The sequence below is a fragment of the Biomphalaria glabrata genome, chromosome 2 (genome assembly GCF_947242115.1).
Source record: "Biomphalaria glabrata chromosome 2, xgBioGlab47.1, whole genome shotgun sequence".
Lineage (NCBI taxonomy): Eukaryota > Metazoa > Mollusca > Gastropoda > Planorbidae > Biomphalaria > Biomphalaria glabrata.
This window is the reverse complement of record NC_074712.1, coordinates 36,850,401-36,875,394: the sequence shown is the minus strand read 5'-3', so window position 1 is coordinate 36,875,394 and position 24,994 is coordinate 36,850,401. Positions and strand designations below refer to the sequence as shown.

The 24,994-nt window shown below is 37.9% G+C and overlaps 1 protein-coding gene across 4 annotated transcripts in view; it reads left to right on the top strand.

Moving 5' to 3' along the window:
• The window catches only part of LOC106058651 (netrin-1-like), a 136,978-nt gene that overhangs the window by 56,522 nt on the left and 55,462 nt on the right, over positions 1–24,994 (top strand). For all 4 annotated transcript variants that reach the window (XM_056020318.1, XM_056020319.1, XM_056020321.1 and 1 more), the window contains exons 2-4: positions 4,687–5,469; positions 6,722–6,904; positions 9,607–10,178. In XM_056020318.1, coding sequence (XP_055876293.1) covers positions 5,204–5,469; positions 6,722–6,904; positions 9,607–10,178 — 1,021 coding nt within the window. In that variant the 5' untranslated portion in view covers positions 4,687–5,203. The remainder of the gene's footprint in view (positions 1–4,686; positions 5,470–6,721; positions 6,905–9,606; positions 10,179–24,994) is intronic.

Here is a 24,994-nt window from a genome sequence, read left to right as displayed (position 1 = left end):
TTTTTCGGTATGTTTTTCTGCGTGTGTGTTATTATGGATCGGTGTCAGTGTCTTTGTTGTGTATACATGTGTGTGTGTGTCTTTGTTGTGTGTAGATGTGTGTCTTTTTGTTGTGCGTGGGTATTTCTGTAATTGTGTCAATGCCATTCTGAAGAAAACAAAAGTAAACAAAAAAAAAAACATCCACACTATTTGTTTTTTAATGAAATGTCATACATATTTATGAAGAATTGAATTAGCTGCCTCGTTGTAATGAAGTCTTGACATTGACCTATTGAAAAAATGAACTTGTAATGCATACACAGGATCATTGGATGTTATGTTTCGTCTTACATCGGTCTTTCATTACTAGATGTTATGTCTTGTTTTACATCGGTCTTTCATTACTAGATGTTATGTCTTGTTTTACATCGGTCTTTCATTACTAGATGTTATGTTTCGTCTTACATCGGTCTTTCATTACTAGATGTTATGTCTTGTTTTACATCGGTCTTTCATTATTAGATGTTATGTCTTGTTTTACATCGGTCTTTCATTACTAGATGTTATGTTTCGTCTTACATCGGTCTTTCATTACTAGATGTTATGTCTTGTTTTACATCGGTCTTTCATTACTAGATGTTATGTCTTATTTTACATCGGTCTTTCATTACTAGATGTTATGTCTTGTTTTACATCGGTCTTTCATTACTAGATGTTATGTCTTGTTTTACATCGGTCTTTCATTACTAGATGTTATGTCTTGTTTTACATCGGTCTTTCATTATTAGATGTTATGTCTTGTTTTACATCGGTCTTTCATTACTAGATGTTATGTCTTGTTTTACATCGGTCTTTCATTACTAGATGTTATGTCTTGTTTTACATCGGTCTTTCATCACTAGATGTTATGTCTTGTTTTACATCGGTCTTTCATTACTAGATGTTATGTCTTGTTTTACATCGGTCTTTCATTACTAGATGTTATGTCTATTTTTACATCGGTCTTTCATTACTAGATGTTATGTCTTGTTTTACATCGGTCTTTCATTACTAGATGTTATGTCTCGTTTTACATCGGTCTTTCATTACTAGATGTTATGTCTTGTTTTACATCGTACTTTCATTACTAGATGTTATGTCTTGTTTTACATCAGTCTTTCATTACTAGATGTTATGTCTTGTTTTACATCGTACTTTCATTACTAGATGTTATGTCTTGTTTTACATCGGTCTTTCATTACTAGATGTTATGTCTTGTTTTACATCGGTCTTTCATCACTAGATGTTATTTCTTGTTTTACATCGGTCTTTCATTACTAGATGTTATGTCTTGTTTTACATCGGCCTTTCATCACTAGATGTTATGTCTTGTTTTACATCGGTCTTTCATTATTAGATGTTATGTCTTGTTTTACATCGGTCTTTCATCACTAGATGTTATGTCTTGTTTTACATCGGTCATTCATCACTAGATGTTATGTCTTGTTTTACATCGGTCTTTCATTATTAGATGTTATGTCTTGTTTTACATCGGTCTTTCATTACTAGATGTTATGTCTTGTTTTACATCGGTCTTTCATTATTAGATGTTATGTCTTGTTTTACATCGGTCTTTCATTACTAGATGTTATGTCTTGTTTTACATCGTACTTTCATTACTAGATGTTATGTCTTGTTTTACATCGGTCTTTCATTACTAGATGTTATGTCTTGTTTTACATCGTACTTTCATTACTAGATGTTATGTCTTGTTTTACATCGGTCTTTCATTACTAGATGTTATGTCTTGTTTTACATCGTACTTTCATTACTAGATGTTATGTCTTGTTTTACATCGGTCTTTCATTACTAGATGTTATGTCTTGTTTTACATCGGTCTTTCATCACTAGATGTTATGTCTTGTTTTACATCGGTCTTTCATTACTAGATGTTATGTCTTGTTTTACATCGTACTTTCATTACTAGATGTTATGTCTTGTTTTACATCGGTCTTTCATTACTAGATGTTATGTCTTGTTTTACATCGTACTTTCATTACTAGATGTTATGTCTTGTTTTACATCGGTCTTTCATTACTAGATGTTATGTCTTGTTTTACATCGGTCTTTCATTATTAGATGTTATGTCTTTTACTACATCAGCCTCTCTATAGTAGATAGTTTCAAAGTGAATTATGATAAGAGTGCTAATTTGAATACCTATACAAGTCCTGGGTTAAAATTTTGGTAACAATATAAAAGTTCAGAATCCAGTTAAGACCTTGTGATCTATAGGGCAGGTGATGAAAAATGTAATCTGTTTATTTGGCTCACGGTTAGCGAAGGTGCCATGTGGCCAGCACAACGACTTAACAGCCTATACTTTTCCTTAACTAATGTCAGGTACCCATTTGAGTTGGGTGGACTCAGGGGCGCGAAAATCCAGAAACTCATAAACCCAGTCTTCACCTGGATTTGAACCCGCGACCCCTCTGTTCGTAAGCCAAGTGCTTTACCACTCAGCCTCTACGCATGTGATAGTGATTTACAGATTTACATTTTGTACACAGTTAGTGCGAAGAGGAGAACTACACATTTATTTTGTTTCACGTGTTTCATATCAAACTCGTCATTTTCTATGGGTAGTTAATACCCCTGTTAGCCAATGTAAGCATTCTGACATCACTAGATCAAACCCTGCAAATGTTTCTCTTCACTTAAGACCACTTTAGGGTTGTCACTTTGTTAATTACTATTTCTAAGTTTAAACCTAGAAAAAAAAAACATAAAGATATTCCAAGTTTAAAACTTTAAAACGGACACTTTGAGGTGTTAAGTTTAAAAATCTCTAAAAATAATTTATTTGGATGCTAAAATTAAATTTCTTTAAAAAAAAAAACTTCTAGGAACATCAATACTCCAAAGAGTACGCTGTGGGTCTGCTATCAGAGTGCGGTGGTTGAAAGACAGAAAAAGAAGCGAAGGCGCTATGGATAAATGTCTTGGCGCTATGATGACACCTAAAATAATTGGAAAAGAGAAAGATTTAAAGAGATTTAAAAATAACTAGAGTGACTATACAATCAAGAACGGAAAGATCATTGTTACCGGCGAAATAATAAATACAATTTTAAATTTGAAACTTAACAAAAGATAACTACAAAACCTTCTATTGTTATAAGTACTTGAGTAGGTTAGTGGCAAACGTGTCCCTCTCCCATCGTCAAGGTTCGTGACGTTATTTATTTGATTGATTACCACCGAAAGTGCTCACTAGACAGCCACATCGTACACATCAACCACGGCAAATAGTCAGACACAGAAATGATCTCAGTTACCTGATATGTGATCATAACTAATTAGGTCTGGAAATAAGCATTTGCAATTTTTTTTTGTCACCAGTGCTATGGCGTGGTGCGGGATGAGCGGTAAAGCTAGTTCCCTAGTTCGAATCCCTTTGAAGACTGGGATTTTTAGCTTCGGGATATTTGGGCGCCTCCCCGAGTCCACCCAGCTCTAATGGGTACCTCATACCTGACATTATTTGAGGAAAAGTAAAGGCGATTGGTCGTTGTGCTGGCCACATGACACCATCGTTAACCGTGGGCCAAAGAAAACAGATGACCTTTACATCAACTGCCCTATAGATCATAAAGTATGAGAGTGGAACTTTACTTTTTACTAGTGTTATGACGTGTCTCTCCACATGTCAAGTCCATTGTTTAGTTCTAGCAACGATTTCGTTTTTACAGATTCTACACTCAGTTGTCATGGCGCTTATCTCATGATCTCTGAAAGGCATTGACATGAGCCGGACCACTAGACATTTCGTACACACACACACAGAGTTACACACACACACCTTATGGATACACATACATGATGTAAACTCACCCTCATAATGCATTTCTGAAAACTTACATCACGGATGACACGTCGCTCGTCACACCTCGGCAGACTCCCATCATCCTCTTGACGTCTGCTCTTGTTGTGATGTCACATCCGAGACTTTACGATTTGGGGGGAGATAACGCATCCGGTGTCTCGGAATGTGTGGAGAAATGTAATGATTGTTTGCTGTTTGTTACCCCCCCTCCCTCCTTTTAGTTCGTCTACCGTTTACATGTAGTCTTCAAGTGGCCCCCACTTCAGGTACTTCCAAGCTAGACAGATACACATCTCCTCAAAGCAGCACTTTCCAACCCTAATCTGGCCACCACTTTCAGGCGCGTGACTCGAAACGTTGAGAGGGAATTCACTCTCAGAAAAAGTTTTGCACCAAATTGTTGCTCTCAGAAACTTTCTTAAGTGCACATTTTTGGTGAAATTGTTTTGGGCAACTGTTGGGTGCATTTTGGGGAAATATCTAAGTACACTTTTGGCTATTTTTGGTCAACTCTCAAGAAGTATAATTGCTGATGATGTCCAGACGGCTGCATGTCAGAAAACTGACAAAGCGCATGACTGGTTGTCCCTGTTCAAACCCAAGCCTTGTAAATACTTTGTTTCTCTGTTAACAGTTTTTTTTTTCTGAACATTTTGCGCTATAAACTCTTGTTGCTAAGATCTAAAAAAAAAATGTTTTTTTTTTCTGTTTTTTTTTTTTCATTTCTGCTTATTCCTTGGATTTGTTTTAGTTTCACTCCAGCCCTTTATATAAGTATCTTGTAGACGTACTGAGAACACGTACAGTCTCATAATATTTTTTTTGCTTCTGGTCCACAGACCAGATACAGCATCATTCCTTGAATGTGAGACTTGCAGGAGACTTTTTCCAGTGGTGATGAGATAAAAACCAACATGGCAGCCGTCGTGACGACATAGAACTGACATTTTGACGTGACGACGACCATTTTTTATTTACGCTTTTGCTGACGGTGTCAGGGAAAATTGAAAAGATCACTGAAAACATCATCCGGAAGAAACATCATCCGGAAAAACATCATTAGATAACCACTACAAAAATTTTAGAACCAGAAGCATCAATTTTTAAAAATCAGAAAGCATCATGAAACATCAGTAACATCATTAGCAACATCAGTAACATCACCAGCAACATCGCCAGCATTCTTCTACATGCGGAAAATAATGTTTGAAAACTAAATGTTGTGTCCAGGAATGCGCCTCTACTGAATTGATACTTGTTTAGTTCCTGCTGACGTCTGTCAAGTACCTGACGACATCGTTCTTTCTCTGAAACAAAACATTCCATTCCAAAAGTCCAAGCATCGAAAAGAACAAAATGTCTTGGGCACAGAGCATCCTCTTTGTACTAGTCTTGGGCTGCGAGGCAGCGGTCAGGGCCAGCAAGATGAAGTACCATGACCAATACGTTGGGAAGGGGGTAGGCCCCGACCCTTGCTACAATGAGAACGGGACACCCAAGAGGTGTGTGCCGGACTTTGTGAACGCGGCCTTCGGAAAACGGGTGGAGGCGTCAAGCACGTGCGGCGCGGAACCAGAACATTACTGTAAATCATCTAAAGATAAAACTGGAGAAATTACCAGGTATAGTTTGTTTCGTCTCTCTTTCTCTCTCTCTTATTCTGTCTGGCTCTCACTTTCTCTCACTCACACTCTCTCATTTCTACTTTCTTCCTCATTCTCACTCTCACTCTTTCTCAAGTTCTCTCTCTCACGCACTATCTCTATTTTTCTCATCATCTCTCTCACCATCTCTCTCTCCAATGTGCTCTATCACTCTGTCTCTTATCCCCACTCTCTTCTCCTCTCTCTCTCTCTCTCTCTCTCTCTCTCTCTCTCTCTCTCAAGCATTCTCTATTTCCCTCAGACCCTCTCTCTTGGTATATTTTTCTTCAAGTATATACATCTACTTATTACAATATAAATCTATTTTGTGAGATTCATATTTAAATCAATATTCAATTATAAATATAGATTTAATTAATAAAAAATGTCATTGTGGAAATTACAAGACTACAAGACAATTAGACCGCTAGGACCGCACAAACCACTAGGCCTCAAATGTAAACTTTCTTTAGTTTATGCATTTAGGGAACTGGGGGCTTGAGTATGTCAAGGCACCCTAGAAGTCATAATCAAAGGTCACGGGTTGGATTGAATCGAGAAAGATATTGATACATGCAATAAGGAATCAATAATTTGACCAGGTCACCCTACATCTGGTCTTGTAAATAGAGTTGAAAGATCATTGAGCTAGCCACACAGCACCCTGGTTTAAATACACATGTCCTATAATCCACCTCTCCAGGTCTTGAAAGCAGAATTGTACATTTCAGCAAATCTGATTTTAATTCGTGTAGATTCATTGGAAGTTTCACTCACATAAAACACACACACACACACACACATACGAGTTCACGCGCGCGCACACGTCACTGAAACTGTTTGCAGTGATGATTAAACTTTTTTTTTCCTCTATAAACTAATTCCTTTACACAAGAAACAGCTCTTGGAATATTGTTCTATCAAGTTCTGTCTTTCTGAAAGCAGTTTAATGTAGCCGTTTACACTCTTTGGACATATCCAATTATCCATCTACAAACTGGATAGAATAATTTGGATCATGCTACTTGTGTGGCTCTATGGGGTCACTCTTTATTTCACTCCATTTATACAGGAACATATGTATTCTCCACACCATCTTTTCGTAATCAATAACATAGTAATTCTGATATTCTTGAAATCATTTCTTACCCCGCCCAATACACAGACACACTTTTTTTTTTAAACCGCCAAGAGCGTTAACTCTCAACTTTTTTAATATTCCCGTCTGCAGACATTGTTTCGTCTGTGATGCCAGCAACCCAAAGTACAGCTTCCCCCCTGAGTTTCTGACCGATCTGAACAATCCCAGCAATGTCACCTGCTGGATGTCCAAGACATACAGCGCTGTCCAGTATCCTGCCAATGTCACGCTAACCCTCAGCCTGGACAAAAAGTTTGAATTGACCTATATCAGGTGAGTGTTGTTTGTTAGCCACCGAGACCTAATATAGAAATAGATATAAGTTGGCTGTTTTGGGGACTAGTGAAAGCCTATATTTAAAAATGTTTCCTTAAAATGTCATATGAATTTTTTAGCCGCTTGGTTTTTATGACTAATTTTTTAAATACCTTATAGAACTAATATACTACTGTCACAATCTGTAGAACTAATGCTTTAAAAATTATTTATTTCATTTCATTTCCATGAATGTTTAGCTACTTGATAAGTCAACTGAAAGAGCTGTTCCCCCACCGCCCTATTTTTCTAGCGTCCCATTCGACAACTATCTTAGCGATACCTTTAGTTACAAGTATGTTACCTTTACCACGTGACCATCTTTTTAAAAACGTTCATTAACTTGTCAATACACTCCATCTCTTGATTCATTTCAAAAGGTCAATGTAATAAATAGAAGACCAACAGAAACACTTGAAATAAAACAAAAATAATTCTGTTAGCCATGCACCGAGAGTTTATTCAACTGCTCTCCCTTCTACCCGTTCATTTAAAACGAAGGATAGAAATAGTCCTGCGCACCACCTACACAAACTATTCACTTATCTGACGTTGAGCTCTGAAAGCTTTACAAAAATATATTGTATTTAAAGACAAAAATGAATGCAGAGAATATGAAGAGAACGAATGCAGTTCAGTACAACAGATATACCGGTAACGCTAGATAAGTTCAGTACACCAGATAGAAGCTAGATAATTTCAGTACAACAGGTACAAGCTAGATACGTTCAGTACACCAGGTAGAAGCTAGATAATTTCAGTACAACAGGTACAAGCTAGATAAGTTCAGTACACCAGATAGAAGCTAGATAAGTTCAGTACACCGGATAGAAGCTAGATAAGTTCAGTACACCAGATACAAGCTAGATAAGTTCAGTACACCAGATAGAAGCTAGATAAGTTCAGTACACCAGATACAAGCTAGATAAGTTCAGTACACCAGATACAAGCTAGATAAGTTCAGTACACCAGATACAAGCTAGATAAGTTCAGTACACCAGATACAAGCTAGATAATTTCAGTACAACAGGTACAAGCTAGATAAGTTCAGTACACCAGATAGAAGCTAGATAAGTTCAGTACACCAGATACAAGCTAGATAAGTTCAGTACACCAGATACAAGCTAGATAAGTTCAGTACACCAGATACAAGCTAGATAAGTTCAGTACACCAGATACAAGCAAGATAATTTCAGTACAACAGGTACAAGCTAGATAAGTACACAGACACATGCTAGATAAGTACACAAATACAAGCTAGATAAGTTAAGTACATAGATACAAGCTAGATAAGTTCAGTACAACAGATACAAGCTAGATAATTTAAGTACACAGATACAAGCTAGATAAGTTCAGTGCAACAGATACAAGCTAGATAAGTTCAGTACACCAGATACAAGCTAGATAAGTTCAGTACTACAGATAGAAGCTAGATCAGTACAACAGATACAAGCTTCATGCAGGGGCGCACTTCTTTTTTTATTCATTTTTTTTAAATATCTTTAATTCCCGTTGATAGTAGTGTCAAAGGAGAGAGAGAGAGAATTACAAGCTGACCCGTTGAGCCAAAGGTTAAAAACTTTTTAGAACAAAACCCACTAACAAATAAACTTATTAAGAGCTTCTTTCTAGGCCTTGCGAGAGGCCTTTGTGACCTGACCTGACGCCAAGACGTGTGGCCTTTGTGACCTGGCCTGACGTCAATACGAGAAACAGGCTCGTAAAATAATTTGAAACCACATTTAGCCTTTTCTTCGCAAATAATTGGCTTCTTTGGAATTCAGTGTATTTTTTAACTTTAGCTTCTAATAAATGAGATCAGAGAATATATAGCGTTGTGAAGTCATAAGAAAGAAAAAAATATGGAAGACATTTCATCTATAATTCTCAAATTTTCAACTTCATTTCATCTATAATTCTCAAATTTTCAACTTCATTTCATCTATAATTCTCAAATTTTCAACTTCATTTCATCTATAATTCTCAAATTTTCAACTTCATTTCATCTATAATTCTCAAGTTTTCAACTTCATTTCATCTATAATTCTCAAAGTTTCAACTTCATTTCATCTATAATTCTCGAATTTTCAACTTCATTTCATCTATAAATCTCGAATTTCGAACTATCTAGTTCACACACTCTTTTCGCTCGTACTAGTCGCAACACCGCAAAAAGTCGTTGAGTCGAAGCTCATTCTGCAACGAAACTAGAGCTTTCCAAGTGCACTTGCCGTACATAGTCATACGTTGGGACCAACTTCTCCAGGAGTTTTAAGTCTGGGCCGACTATCCAAAGGTTAATGAGAAAATGGTTATTTAAGTGTTTGGAATCTTTTCAAATCGCATCAGATATAAGCAGAGCATTTTCTCGAATGCTACTCGGATCGAAACGGCATATCGTGACCTTTGCCCCGTTCGATCTTATTTTGCGAGGTTCTGAACAAACTTCGATTGACGGTGTCTCCAATCTGAGGAGACATTGCTTTATATGCTTTACGCATGTCTCTCTGCTTTTAGAATTGTATTTTATTCTGATGATCATATCAATGGAAGTAAATTATCCATTTAAATGGACAATGGTCACTCTTCAAAGACGTATGTAGCTTATATTAACATTTATATAGTATTAAAAAACTCTCTCACTTTCTTCTTTGTTTCAGTTTGCAGTTTTGTTCCGCTCGCCCCCACTCCATGGCTATATTGAAAAGTGTGGACTACGGGAAGACATGGACACCATTTCAGTACTACTCTAACGACTGTAAGAAAATGTACAACAAGCCGGCCAGGTCGCAGGCGACTAAAGCGAACGAGCAGGAAGCTCTGTGCTCCGAGGCCTACAGCAACATCGACCCCTTTACAGGAGCCCGTGTGGCCTACTCCACCCTGGAAGGCCGACCCTCCGGCCAGGATTTCGAGAACAGTCCGGTGCTCCAGGACTGGGTAACGGCCACGGACATCAAGGTGGAGTTCCACAAGCTGAACACCCTCGGGGATGAGGTCAAGGATGATGACGGGGCTAAGAAGAGCTACTACTACTCCCTGTCCGACTTCGCCGTGGGCGGAAGGTGCAAATGCAACGGTCACGCCTCCAGCTGCATCATGGGGAAAGACGGGCGCCTGACCTGCGACTGCAAGCACAACACCGCTGGATATGATTGTGAGAAGTGTCAGGTGTTCCACTACGACAGGCCGTGGCAGAGAGCGTCTGGAAGAGAGGCTAACGAATGTGTAGGTGAGTAATGAAATAGAGTTGCACGTGACAGGCTGAGTATTTTGTACACAATGTCAAGTCAGACACCATTTTACTTTTTTAATATCATATATTCATTGTTTTTACATTTTTAATTTCTGTTTTAGTTCCAGAGATGTTCGGGTCGCCATAAATGGATACAAGGTCCAAAGGCGACATTTATTGATGAACATGATTACATCATTCACAAAAAAAAAGTTTCATTTAATTTTCAGCAAATTATTTTTATTGGTACATTTATTTAAATATAAAACAACCTCTAAAAGAACACATCAGCTATATGTCCATGTATACATCCTTACAAGGAGCTACATGTAGCACGAGAGATGCTTCATTTCACACGATCATTGAAGAATAGGTTTTCATTACTTTGTTGTCTTGAAAACATTTTTATAAACAAGTTTTCAGTCATTCAAATATCATATTCAGCTATCCCATTCAGCTATCCCATTCAGTTATCAGATTCAGATATTACATTCAGATATCACATGTTTATACACACGTTTTTCTCTAAATTACGCTAATTAAAGTTAAAATATCATTGACTCAACTTCAATCGAGCTGGGGAAAAATGCTTAGCTAATGTCACGTAGCGTGACTCTAGACACAGCGCTTAGAACGTCTTACAGGAATCTGATTGAACCTGGGGTTTAACTTTTCGATTCTGTCTGTATGAGGGGGGCAATATTTAAAAAAAAAGAAGCTCTTCTATACATTGCATAGTGTGACTTCCCATCTATCCAATTGTGAACTTAATCTCTCAAGAGAAGCTATTTATCATTCGTTTGTCTACCCTAATGTCAAACAATGGGTCAATCAAACTCCTACTATCCTACATAGTTCTAAACGGGAATCTATCCAACAAAAATGTATTGTCTGTAATGGTTTTTATCTCATACAATCCAAATAATCCATCTAATCCACACACAGACGCACCTGTCTTTTTGGAGTTGTACAGAGACTCACATTCACACACACACATGCCAGTGGTGGGTGAAGGTAGCTGTAAGTCTCCCCTGCCTGTTAGCCCTAGCCAAGAGTTGTTGACTTAATTTGGATAGAATAAATGTGTCAAACATGACCACAGGGGAGGTCACTAACAAAATTCTTTCGCTTCTGCTATTTTTTTTTTTAATTTTAAAGTCTTGTTTGTTCCTTTAAAAAACTTTTTTCCACCCGATGTTCACCTCATTCCTTAATTATTTTATCAAGACGCCCCACGCTGTTCAAGATTAAATTCAAGACGCCCCACGCTGTTCAAGATTAAGTTCAGTTTGTCCACCGCATTATCTCCCTTTCCTTTTCCTGGTCAACTATTCCAAATACATTCACGTGCTAATCCGAAACCAATCCGAGGCTCGCAGGAGGTGCTGGGTAAATATTGAATGTTGCATTGTACAGCCATTTCTGTCTTCCACCTGAAAAGAAATAGGACCTATATAGGCTGCTACCGTCAGATGAAAAGAAGTAGAGGGGAGATGAAGGTACTTCAAAGTTGGAAGGGTGGGCTGCGATATTCCTCCCCCCCCTCGTCTCGTTGACTTTGGCTCGAGATCCAATAATAGAAACGCAAGTTAATAGTTGTTGAATGTGGTCACTTCACGCATCTATTGACGACTACATGTTGCAATGGGTAGTACTTTGACTAGCACAGATCTAGCTATTCTCCTTGGGAAAATAGGTTGTTTGATCCGTGATCGTAAATTTGGATTGTGTTGTTTCAAGTGTCGTTATGGTAACCAAAAGGTGTTTGCATGAGTGACTTTCTGGGAATGTGTTGGTCATTCAACTAATTTTCACCCTGATACCTTTTGAGTAGATTTATAGCGCCCCACCCTCTCTTGCTTTTTTTCTGTTCGAACTCCAAAGAATTGAATTAGTCTGTTTCAAAAGCTATGTGTTCTAATAACCGAGATTTCTAGTAGCCAGACATGTGACCACGAAGCAGCCCCCAGGTGTCTGTGTACTTGTAGTTGAGAAACACTTTGAAGTTGTCAGACTGGATGTAGACACCTGTCCCTCGTCAGCTTCATTTTCAATTGTGTCAGAAAGTTTGTTGAATTGTGTTTTCTTTTTGGTTTCGTGTATTGCTTTCACGCGCCATTTTGGTTGGATACCAGTCTATTACTCTCATTTCTGATGAGACCCTACCTTGAGAGTGCGCACCGCCCTTACTGAAGATTTGAGATTAATAGTCCATCTCGTTGGGGGGGGGGGCAGCATTCTACTTTTTACAAAGTTTATATCAACTCACTTTATCTGTCTGTCTGTCTGTCTGTCTGGTACAACGTTTGAATATGTTTGTTTCTCTCTCATTCCCCATTCTTAGATGAAGTTAAAATTTTAACCCAATTATTCATTGGACATGAATCAGTCAAAAAAATTAACCAATTAGTTAATAAATTATGGGCGATTAATTATTTTGTTTGATATTGAAATAATGGGAATAACTGCTACTTAAAGAGAGATGTGGGTGTATATATGGATTTAGTCTCCTTATTACGTTTTGACATGTTTTTTTCCCACTTCCCATTCCTACCAACTAGATAATCATTTAGCACTAATGAATAAATGTTGTTTTATGTAGAAGAAAGGGAGCTAAACGCTGTAATTTTAAGATAAATGGCACTAATTAGCGGTTCTTTCCCTTAGATAAGCTTTCTTTTTAAAAAGTATTTTTTTTTTTTTTTTTTTTGCTTATTACATGTTCCATTGTGGCATTCCACTTAAATAGACAATACGTTAGTCTCGAGTTCCAATCCTTCTTTTCTAGTCATTCCTGGCGGGTATTAATACTTTCGAGTTTTTACTTGATGATTTTTCTAAATAATAATAATAATAACTTATACTAGCCATACCAACATTTATCGTACAATTAGTGCATTACACTAAACAAAACATTATAACTATTGAAAACCAAGATATACATTCACACCAGACTTTGATCGTAAATCAGCAAAGTTCGAGTCATTTCCTGGTTAATAATGAAAGTCCTAACTGTACATATGCTTAAGAGAAGTCTCGCTGAGCTGTTTATCCAACTCTAAACTGTGAACACATGAAGTGTTATCTAATTGGGAGACATCTCTACCTCACGCAGGCCTGTGGGAATGACGATCATGTTTCTTTATTATCATTATTGTCAGGACCTGATTTAGACTAGGTCCTAAGGCTAAGGTATTTGAGATATGGAGCCCCTTTTAATCAACATAGGGTAGTTTTTTTCATTGATTTTTCTTCAAAATGATCAAAAATATCATTGAATTTTTTTTTTTACGGGGTCTCTAACAAGTGCGGCAAGTGGGGGCCATAAATGTTTCTATGCTTATAGGTAAATCTAGCACTGATCACGGTCCTCGTTAGTTTTTTTTTCACTCAGTGCGATGCGTTGCTAGGGAAGTGACGAGCTACTTTCTAATCATTATGGTCCTCGTTAGCCATCTTTCTTTTCAAACACATCACTCGAGTGCCACACAGGCAGAAAAAAAGTTACTTTTTCTTCCACCCAGAAAGTACGTCTGGGTTTCATAACACTAAACCCAAAACCCCCTAAACTGCATGGCTATCAAAGTCTAAGACATTCATTTCTCTACCTTGGTTAACTTGTTTCACTAAACTATATCGCCTAGAAATGTTCAGGTGGTGAATCCCCCGCTATCTCAACATCACCTTCAGATATTTCTCCGAAAAGACGACTCCCTAAGACTCCCATGATGCTCTGCTAGACTCCCATGATGCTCTGCTAGACTCCCATGATGCTCTGCTAGACTCCCATGATGCTCTGCACTGAATGCTGCTGCCGTACGCCGTCTTTGATTAACAGTTCACCTCGCTTTTGTTAGCGCGCGCTGAGAGGTGGGGAAATATAGACGTAGGAGAGGGGGGGGGGATGCTAAAAGGGAAGTAATGCAAGAAGTGAGTGTGGAATGTAGTGAAGTGTTATCTCCCCTGTCCCTTGCCAATACTTCCCACACTAAATTACATACGACACATAGACCGAGGAAAAATATTTCTATTTCTTACATGGGTGATACCTCTCACCACACACACACACACACACACCACACTCACACACACACCTAGACACCCTTCTCTTCCTTCCCTTCCCCTGAAGACGTAACGCTACTCTGGTTTCTAGACGTAACAATAACTTAATTTACGCCCCCCCCCCCTCCCCAAGACCTCCGCTAACACTTGATAAATAGTGCGACACCCTTGTATTGACTTAGGGCTGTTTACCTCCAGGACACCGAGCTCGGCACCTCGCTACACGTGTTGTAGCAAGCTGCGGCTACAGCGTTCACGTCATCTATCAACAGGTCCATTAGCTGGACAAATACTTTTGGTCAAAGTGCTTACGTACCTGGTCAGTTTGTTTTCTTTCCGAAACTTCCCAGAAACTTGGAGTCGTTGAAAAGCGTGGAAGTTGGCAGGTGCTAATAGAGACACAAGGTGACGTTCAAATTGGTGGGGGTGGGAACGATGGAGTCCACTATTACCAGTGTGTGTGTGTGTATCCAGGGCTTGGGAATCGACCAATAGAAGTCCTAAAATCTCGATGTCTAAAAGGCGGTTCAGATAGTGTGTGTGTGTAGGTGAATAGCGGTGTAATGACAGAGCGAGGCATGTACACTGATCCTCGCTTGGACTCCATCACTAAACAATCAATCAGTGGGAGCTAATAATAGACAATGATTTTTATCTAACGGGCAATAACTCTGGGTGATGAACAGTTCCCATGACAGAGCCGCGCGCTGATCATGTGATCATGCGTGAATGGAAAAGAAAAAAAAAAAAAAAGGAAGTTGTTTGGTGAGCAGGTCACTGACTCTTATAGTACTGTCACATTCACCCTCTTCTTTTTACAAACTTTGTATCAACTCACTCTGTCTGTCTGTCTGTCTGGGGACATTTTTGTGATAGTTATTTCTCCGACATCAAAACTTTTGCACAATTATGTATTTTACAACAGAAGACTTTATTTTAAAAAAAAGTATTTAATTCACTATTAGTGATAAATTATTTTGCTTGGTATATGGAACAGGGCAATGAAATTGTACTTGACTGAAGTGGTGGTATACGCTGAATACCCTTCATAGGTCGACGCTCTAAATTGAAACAAACAATGTAACAATGTAATCTTCCTTAGTCCTAATTATCTCACTAGCAGAGTGGTTAGCACGTCGGCTCGCGGAGCTGTTAGCCACAAATTTGAATTCAGCTCGTTCCCTCCTCCTCTTCATCACCCCCCCCCCTTTTTTGTGTAAAAGCTTTTAGAAACCAGTCAATACAAATTTATATAGTTACAAATTGAATGACATGAATGATACAAACTCATTGATACAATTACACTTACAATAAGCTTTTTTTTTAAAGTATTTTTTTAATGTTTTATTTGCCGATGCAATTTTATTTTAGGATAGTTTTTTTCAGATAATTTTTAAAAATACTTTTAAAGTTTTATCAAGATTCTAAAAAGTTATTTTTTTAATATCAAAGGAAGATCTTTATTTTCACAGTTTTGTTTTGAATTGAAATACAGATATTACTTAACCCATGTTCTTCTGAAATACAGGCATTACCTAACCTGTGTTCTTCTGAAATACAGGAATTACCTAACCTGTGTTCTTCTGAAATAGAGACATTACCTAACCTGTGTTCTTCTGAAATACAGGCATTACCTAACCTGTGTTCTTCTGAAATAGAGACATTACCTAACCTGTGTTCTTCTGAAATAGAGACATTACCTAACCTTTGTTCTTCTGAAATAGAGACATTACCTAACCTGTGTTCTTCTGAAATACAGGCATTACCTAACCTGTGTTCTTCTGAAATAGAGACATTACCTAACCTGTGTTCTTCTGAAATACAGGCATTACCTAACCTGTGTTCTTCTGAAATAGAGACATTACCTAACCTGTGTTCTTCTGAAATAGAGACATTACCTAACCTTTGTTCTTCTGAAATAGAGACATTACCTAACCTTTGTTCTTCTGAAATACAGACATTACCTAACCTGTGTTCTTCTGAAATAGAGACATTACCTAACCTTTGTTCTTCTGAAATACAGGCATTACCTAACCTGTGTTCTTCTGAAATAGAGACATTACCTAACCTGTGTTCTTCTGAAATACAGGCATTACCTAACCTGTGTTCTTCTGAAATAGAGACATTACCTAACCTGTGTTCTTCTGAAATAGAGACATTACCTAACCTTTGTTCTTCTGAAATAGAGACATTACCTAACCTTTGTTCTTCTGAAATAGAGACATTACCTAACCTGTGTTCTTCTGAAATACAGGCATTACCTAACCTGTGTTCTTCTGAAATAGAGACATTACCTAACCTGTGTTCTTCTGAAATACAGGCATTACCTAACCTGTGTTCTTCTGAAATAGAGACATTACATAACCTGTGTTCTTCTGAAATACAGGCATTGCCTAACCTGTGTTCTTCTGAAATAGAGACATTACCTAACCTGTGTTCTTCTGAAATAGAGACATTACCTAACCTTTGTTCTTCTGAAATAGAGACATTACCTAACCTTTGTTCTTCTGAAATACAGACATTACCTAACCTGTGTTCTTCTGAAATAGAGACATTACCTAACCTTTGTTCTTCTGAAATACAGGCATTACCTAACCTGTGTTCTTCTGAAATACAGGCATTACCTAAACTGTGTTCTTCTGAAATACAGACATTACCTAACTTGTGTTCTTCTGAAATACAGACATTACCTAACGTGTGTTCTTCTGAAATAGAGACATTACCTAACCTGTGTTCTTTTGAAATACAGACATTACCTAACCTGTGTTCTTCTGAAATACAGACATCACCTAACCTGTGTTCTTCTGAAATACAGGCATTACCTAACCTGTGTTCTTCTGAAATACAGGCATTACCTAACCTGTGTTCTTCTGAAATACAAACATTACCTAACCTGTGTTCTTCTGAAATACAGACATTACCTAACATGTGTTCTTCTGAAATACAGACATTACCTAACCTGTGTTCTTCTGAAATACAGACATTACCTAACCTGTGTTCTTCTGAAATACAGGCATTACCTAACCTGTGTTCTTCAAAAATACAGGCATTACCTAACATGTGTTCTTCTGAAATACAGGCATTACCTAAACTGTGTTCTTCTGAAATACAGGCATTACCTAACCTGTGTTCTTCTGAAATACAGGCATTACCTAACCTGTGTTCTTCTGAAATACAGACATTACCTAACATGTGTTCTTCTGAAATACAGGCATTACCTAAACTGTGTTCTTCTGAAATACAGGCAATACCTAACCTGTGTTCTTCTAAAATACAGGCAATACCTAACCTGTGTTCTTCTAAAATACAGGCATTGCCTAACTTGTGTTCTTCTGAAATACAGACATTACCTAACGTGTGTTCTTCTGAAATACAGACATTACCTAACCTGTGTTCTTCTGAAATACAGACATTACCTAACCTGTGTTCTTCTGAAATACAGACATTACCTAACCTGTGTTCTTCTGAAATACAGACATTACCTAACCTGTGTTCTTCTGAAATACAGACCTTACCCAGTTTGTGGTTGTTCCATCATTTTTACAAAATTTCAAATGAGATCATTGGATTAAACTCGTGGGCTTTCCGTTTTTTCCCCTCCCAAGCTGCCATATTGTTCCTACTAGGCACGACGTCCAAGTGGTGGCACATTTAGATCCGAATGCGGCATAGCTTAAAATATTACTGCAAAAGTTTGGTTTCTGTTTCTACAAAAGTCATTGACAGTAAGACAATGTCATTGTTTTCTGGTGGAGAATCTTTTTCAACGCTGAGGCTGGGAGGTCTCTGTATACATTTACGTTCTCTTTGGTCAGCGAACACAATGACTTAGACTATATGTTACAAGCGAACACAATGACTTAGACTCTATGTTACAAGCGAACACAATGACTTAGACTCTATGTTACAAGCGAACACAATGACTTAGACTCTATGTTACAAGCGAACACAATGACTTAGACTCTATGTTACAAGCGAACACAATGACTTAGACTCTATGTTACAAGCGAACACAATGACTTAGACTCTATGTTACAAGCGAACACAATGACTTAGACTCTATGTTACAAGCGAACACAATGACTTAGACTCTATGTTACAAGCGAACACAATGACTTAGACTCTATGTTACAAGCGAACACAATGACTTAGACTCTATGTTACAAGCGAACACAATGACTTAGACTCTATGTTACAAGCGAACACAATGACTTAGACTCTATGTTACAAGCGAACACAATGACTTAGATTCTATGTTACAAGCGAACACAATGACTTAGACTCTATGTTACAAGCGAACACAATGACTTAGACTCTATGTTACAAGCGAACACAATGACTTAGACTCTATGTTACAAGCGAACACAATGACTTAGACTCTATGTTACAAGCGAACACAATTCCTTAGATTCTATGTTACAAGCGAACACAATGACTTAGACTCTATGTTACAAGTGAACACAATGACTTAGACTCTATGTTACAAGCGAACACAATGACTTAGACTCTATGTTACAAGCGAACACAATGACTTAGACTCTATGTTACAAGCGAACACAATGACTTAGACTCTATGTTACAAGCGAACACAATGACTTAGACTCTATGTTACAAGCGAACACAATGACTTAGACTCTATGTTACAAGCGAACACAATTCCTTAGATTCTATGTTACAAGCGAACACAATGACTTAGACTCTATGTTACAAGCGAACACAATGACTTAGACTCTATGTTACAAGCGAACACAATGACTTAGACTCTATGTTACAAGCGAACACAATGACTTAGACTCTATGTTACAAGCGAACACAATGACTTAGATTCTATGTTACAAGCGAACACAATGACTTAGACTCTATGTTACAAGCGAACACAATGACTTAGACTCTATGTTACAAGCGAACACAATTCCTTAGATTCTATGTTACAAGCGAACACAATGACTTAGACTCTATGTTACAAGCGAACACAATGACTTAGACTCTATGTTACAAGCGAACACAATTACTTAGACTCTATGTTACAAGCGAACACAATGACTTAGACTCAATGTTACAAGCGAACACAATGACTTAGACTCTATGTTACAAGCGAACACAATTCCTTAGACTCTATGTTACATGGACTGATCAAAAGTAAAGGTCCTCCTTCTATTCTAGATTTATGGAACAGATTATTGATTGTGTCAAGCTCATCTGTTTCTATGGCCGACTGCGAACGAGGGTGTCATGTGGTCAGCACAACCACCACTCGCCTTTGCTTCCCAAACGTTTGTCAGGTAACGGTCAGAGTTTGCCAGGTACCCAATAGAGTTTGTCAGGTACCCAATAGAGTTTGTCAGGTACCCAATAGAGTTTGTCAGGTACCCATTAGAGTTTGTCAGGTACCCAATTGAGTTTGTCAGGTACCCAATAGAGTTTGTCAGGTACCCAATAGAGTTTGTCAGGTACTCAATAGAGTTTGTCAGGTACCCAATAGAGTTTGTCAGGTACTCAATAGAGTTTGCCAGGTACCCAATAGAGTTTGTCAGGTACCCAATAGAGTTTTTCAGGTACCCAATAGAGTTTGTCAGGTACCCAATAGAGTTTGTCAGGTACCCAATAGAGTTTGTCAGGTACCCAATAGAGTTTTTCAGGTACCCAATAGAGTTTGTCAGGTACCCAATAGAGTTTTTCAGGTACCCAATAGAGTTTGTCAGGTACCCAATAGAGTTTGTCAGGTACCCAATAGAGTTTGTCAGGTACCCAATAGAGTTTGCCAGGTACCCAATAGAGTTTGCCAGGTACCCAATAGAGTTTGCCTTTTACCCAATAGAGTTTGCCAGGTACCCAATAGAGTTTGCCTTTTACCCAATAGAGTTTGCCAGGTACCCAATAGAGTTTGCCAGGTACCCAATAGAGTTTGTCAGGTACCCAATAGAGTTTGCTGGACTCATTGGCTTTCTAAAAATCTCGAAGCTCATCCAACAAGATTTGAACTCGAGAGCCCTCCATTCGGAGCATTAGCTTGCAGCCATTTATTTATTATACCTGTTACTGACCCATTTTATTCAAGGGTGTATTTTTCGCATCAAGGCTCATTGCTCCTATTGATTTGAAGAAAAGACCTTCGGGGCACACAGTCGACACAGCTGAGGCTTATTCCTGAATAAACACACAAATATGTGAGCAGGTCTGCATTCTTAAGTAAAATGTCACAGTGTATCGACTAGAATTTGAACTCAAAATCTTCAGTTCGACAGCCTAGTGCTTAATCACTTAATGAAATGGTGTCACTGAGTACAGACAATGGGCATGTTCCCAAATGGTGTCACTAAGTACAGACAATGGGCATGTTTCCAAATGGTGTCACTGAGTACAGACAATGGGCATGTTCCCAAATGGTGTCACTGAGTACAGACAATGGGCATGTTCCCAAATGGTGTCACTGAGTACAGACAATGGGCATGTTCCCAAATGGTGTCACTGAGTACCAACAATGGGCATGTTCCCAAATGATGTCACTGAGTACAGACAATGGGCATGTTTCCAAATGATGTCACTGAGTACAGACAATGGGCATGTTCCCAAATGATGTCACTGAGTACAGACAATGGGCATTTTACCAAATGGTGTCAATGTGTACAGAGGATGTGGTGGAAGCACCATATACTACCTGTAGCACCTAGCATAACGGGTAGCACCTAGCATAACAGATAGCACCTAGTATAACAGGTAGCATCTAGTATAACAGGTAGCACCTAGTATAACAGGTAGCATCTAGTATAACAGGTAGCACCTAGTATAACAGGTAGCATCTAGTATAACAGGTAGCACCTAGTATAACAGGTAGCACCTAGTATAACAGGTAGCATCTAGTATAACAGGTAGCACCTAGTATAACAGGTAGCATCTAGTATAACAGGTAGCACCTAGTATAACAGGTAGCATCTAGTATAACAGGTAGCACCTAGTATAACAGGTAGCACCTAGTATAACAGGTAGCACCTAGTATAACAGGTAGCACCTAGTATAACAGGTAGCATCTAGTATAACAGGTAGCATCTAGTATAACAGGTAGCACCTACTATAACAGGTAGCACCTAGTATAACAGGTAGCACCTAGTATAACAGGTAGCACCTAGTATAACAGGTAGCATCTAGTATAACAGGTAGCACCTAGTATAACAGGTAGCACCTAGTATAACAGGTAGCACCTAGTATAACAGGTAGCACCTAGTATAACAGGTAGCACCTAGTATAACAGGTAGCACCTAGTATAACAGGTAGCACCTAGTATAACAGGTAACACCTAGTATAACAGGTAGCACCTAGTATAACAGGTAACATCTCAGGGCTAGATGAACAGCTGAGCTTCAACAGTACGACTTCACTTCTGAAGAAAGTAAGACAGAATCGTGGGGTTAGCTCCTCTTAGATCTCAACGTGTGGCATCTTACCTCCCCTCTGCCAGCCTCTTCAGTCTCTTTCTCCCCTCCATCTCTTCTCTCTCTCTCTCTCTCTCTCTCTCTCTCTCTTCTTACCTGGCCATAAAATATACAGTTTGTCTTGTGATCTACTTAAGAAGAGAAAGAAAAAGACAAAATCAATTTATTCTCTGAAAAGGTGAGACCAAACGAACTCGTCCTGAGTCACTGTACAGGTGAATTGGAGGCAAAAACACTCTCCCCCACAAATTACCTGCGTTTTAATTGGTTTTGTTTATGTTGTGTCTTCCTGGGTACCCTGTCTTTGCTTTAGACGCTGATCAAATAAACAATTGGACTGTCAAATATTTATCACGTGACCCAGTCGAAGAACAAAACATGCACTTTTTTTTTTGTGCTTTTAAAACTGAGAAATCAACAATAGAACCATATTCCTTCATACGTCTTCAATAGATGTCATTTAACAGAACCATGTTCCTTCACACGTCTTCAATAGATGTCATTTAACAGAACCATGTTCCTTCATACCTCTTCAATAGATGTCATTTAACAGAACCATGTTCCTTCACACGTCTTCAATAGATGTCATTCAATAGAACCATATTCCTTCATACGTCTTCAATAGATGTCATTTAACAGAACCATGTTCCTTCACACGTCTTCAATAGATGTCATTTAACAGAACCATGTTCCTTCACACGTCTTCAATAGATGTCATTTAACAGAACCATGTTCCTTCACACGTCTTCAATAGATGTCATTCAATAGAACCATATTCCTTCACACGTCTTCAATAGATGTCATTTAACAGAACCATGTTCCTTCATACCTCTTCAATAGATGTCATTTAACAGAACCGTGTTCCTTCACACGTCTTCAATAGATGTCATTTAACAGAACCATGTTCCTTCATACGTCTTCAATAGATGTCATTCAATAGAACCATGTTCCTTCATACGTCTTCAATAGATGTCATTTAACAGAACCATGTTCCTTCACACGTCTTCAATAGATGTCATTTAACAGAACCATGTTCCTTCATACCTCTTCAATAGATGTCATTTAACAGAACCATGTTCTTTCATACGTTTAATATAGCTGTCATTTGATTCTCTTGCAGCAACAGAACTATGTTCCTTCATACCTCTTCTAAGATGTCATTTAAATATTTTTTAACATTTGAATAGTTTTTGTTATTTTGAATGGTCCTTAACTATGTGACAGTTTTTATCGCATTAAGCAGGCACTTTTACCACAGCGCTGGTGCACTGTATATTTCAGTACCCTGGCATCATAACTACAGAACCTAATACACTGTATGTTTCAATACTATGGCATTATGACTACAGAACCTGGTGCACAGTATATTTCTATACCCTGGCATCATAACTACGGAACCTAATACACTGTATGTTTCAATACTATGGCATTATGACTACAGAACCTGGTGCACAGTATATTTCTATACCCTGGCATCATAACTACGGAACCTAATACACTGTATATTTCAATGTCCTGGCATTGTGACTAGAGAGCCTGGTGCACTGTACAATACAACTTGAAATGTGATAGTGACTTACTTGCTCCTTCTAATGTTGACATTCTAATACCTCATCAATTACATGGAACAAAAACTGACCAATAGAAACTTGCAATACAAATTGAACCAACAACTAAATTGAAATCATTGGGCTGATCAATACTTTCACCACCAACATGGAATGATAATTAGCATATCTTGTAAAGCTTGTCATCTAAATCAGGAAAGTTTCTTCACTTTCACCATTATCAGCAGCTTTATTTTGTTTAGAAAAAGTCCACCGTACACAATGGCTTGAAAACGTTCATGCCTAGAGAGGTATCTATAAATAGCTTTGTGTGCGCGTGCATCCGGTGTACAGAAGTATTGAGAGTGAATTCATTCAAGGAACCATCTAGAGTTTTAAAGCACTCCTAATACTGCTGAGTCCATTTTTAATCTCTTGTAGCACAAAGTAACTTTCTACGATTTAGTTGGCAACTTTTATCTTACACTATGGCGTCTTTGACATTGTTGATTTTGCCCATTTATTTCCAAATCTCTACCAATATTACTTTTAATTTTCTTTCGTGGTTTTTCTCTCAGGTTCCATTACAGTTCTATCGCCACCACGTATCACTTTCTCTTCTTTTCCTACCTTACTGACTTTTATTGCTTCCAGAACAGAAACAGGATCATAATCATCAACACGCAAACAGCAAAGAGCAGATTACTGGGATTCACTTTTGGTGGGAAAATCCTCAATAAATAAATGTCACCTACTTCAATGATCTCCCTTTCTATTCACCCCCCCCCCCTTCTCCCTCCCCAACCTCTCCATTGTACACACTACCCTCTTATAACTCACCCCCCCCCCCTTCTTTCCCAATCTCAATCTTAACTGTAGCTTGGTAAAAAAAAATGTTCTCAAATTAAAAGCTTCTGAAAAGCTTTAAATGTTCATTCTAAATAATGCTGCTAGATATACAATCCTATTTGGCAATGAGAAAGAATGATCTGTCAATCAGCCTGCCAACATTCTCTCAGACCTCTTCAAACTTCCTTTCCTTTCTTGAACCTACTTGACATGCATCAGGCTCACTTCATCCAACTGTCCTGTATAGTATCAATGAACGTTGGGGAGAGCTTGTAACAATACCATATACATGAGGTACAAATACACATTCAATATAAATAGAAATTGAAGACTAAAAGAAGACAAATAAGATAACAAAAATGTAATCAACATACAGGTAAGTTATTAATACAATACAGATAAGATATAAATAAGATAGAATAAGATACCAAAAGATATAAATAATATATGAGTACGTGACAAAGAAAATGCAAATAATATATTATATAAATAAGATACAAAAATTATATAAATGAGATTGTAAGATAAAAAAAAAGACATAAATAAGATGTATACATAAATAAAAGCAAAAAAAGACCAAAAAGGAAATTTAAAATACATAAATTATCAATATTGTATAAATGAGTATATCTTAAATTTCACAAGGAAAGAAGTAGAAGGGTGTCGAACACACTTTTTTTTTTTATTTATGATGGGATTTTGTATTTGTCCCAGCGACCAACTATTTACAAATTTTTTACGGGCCTGGGTTTAAAGTATCTCCCTGACAACACTAGGATTTGAACTAGAGATCAACTGTCCAACACCCCACCATTAGAACTCTCAGATATTAATCTAAGAAAAAAAATGACAGCGCTTGTTTAAAAAACCTGGACACAGTAATGGTATATTAAACAAGCTTCCGAGTGTTGCTTTAACCATTCTT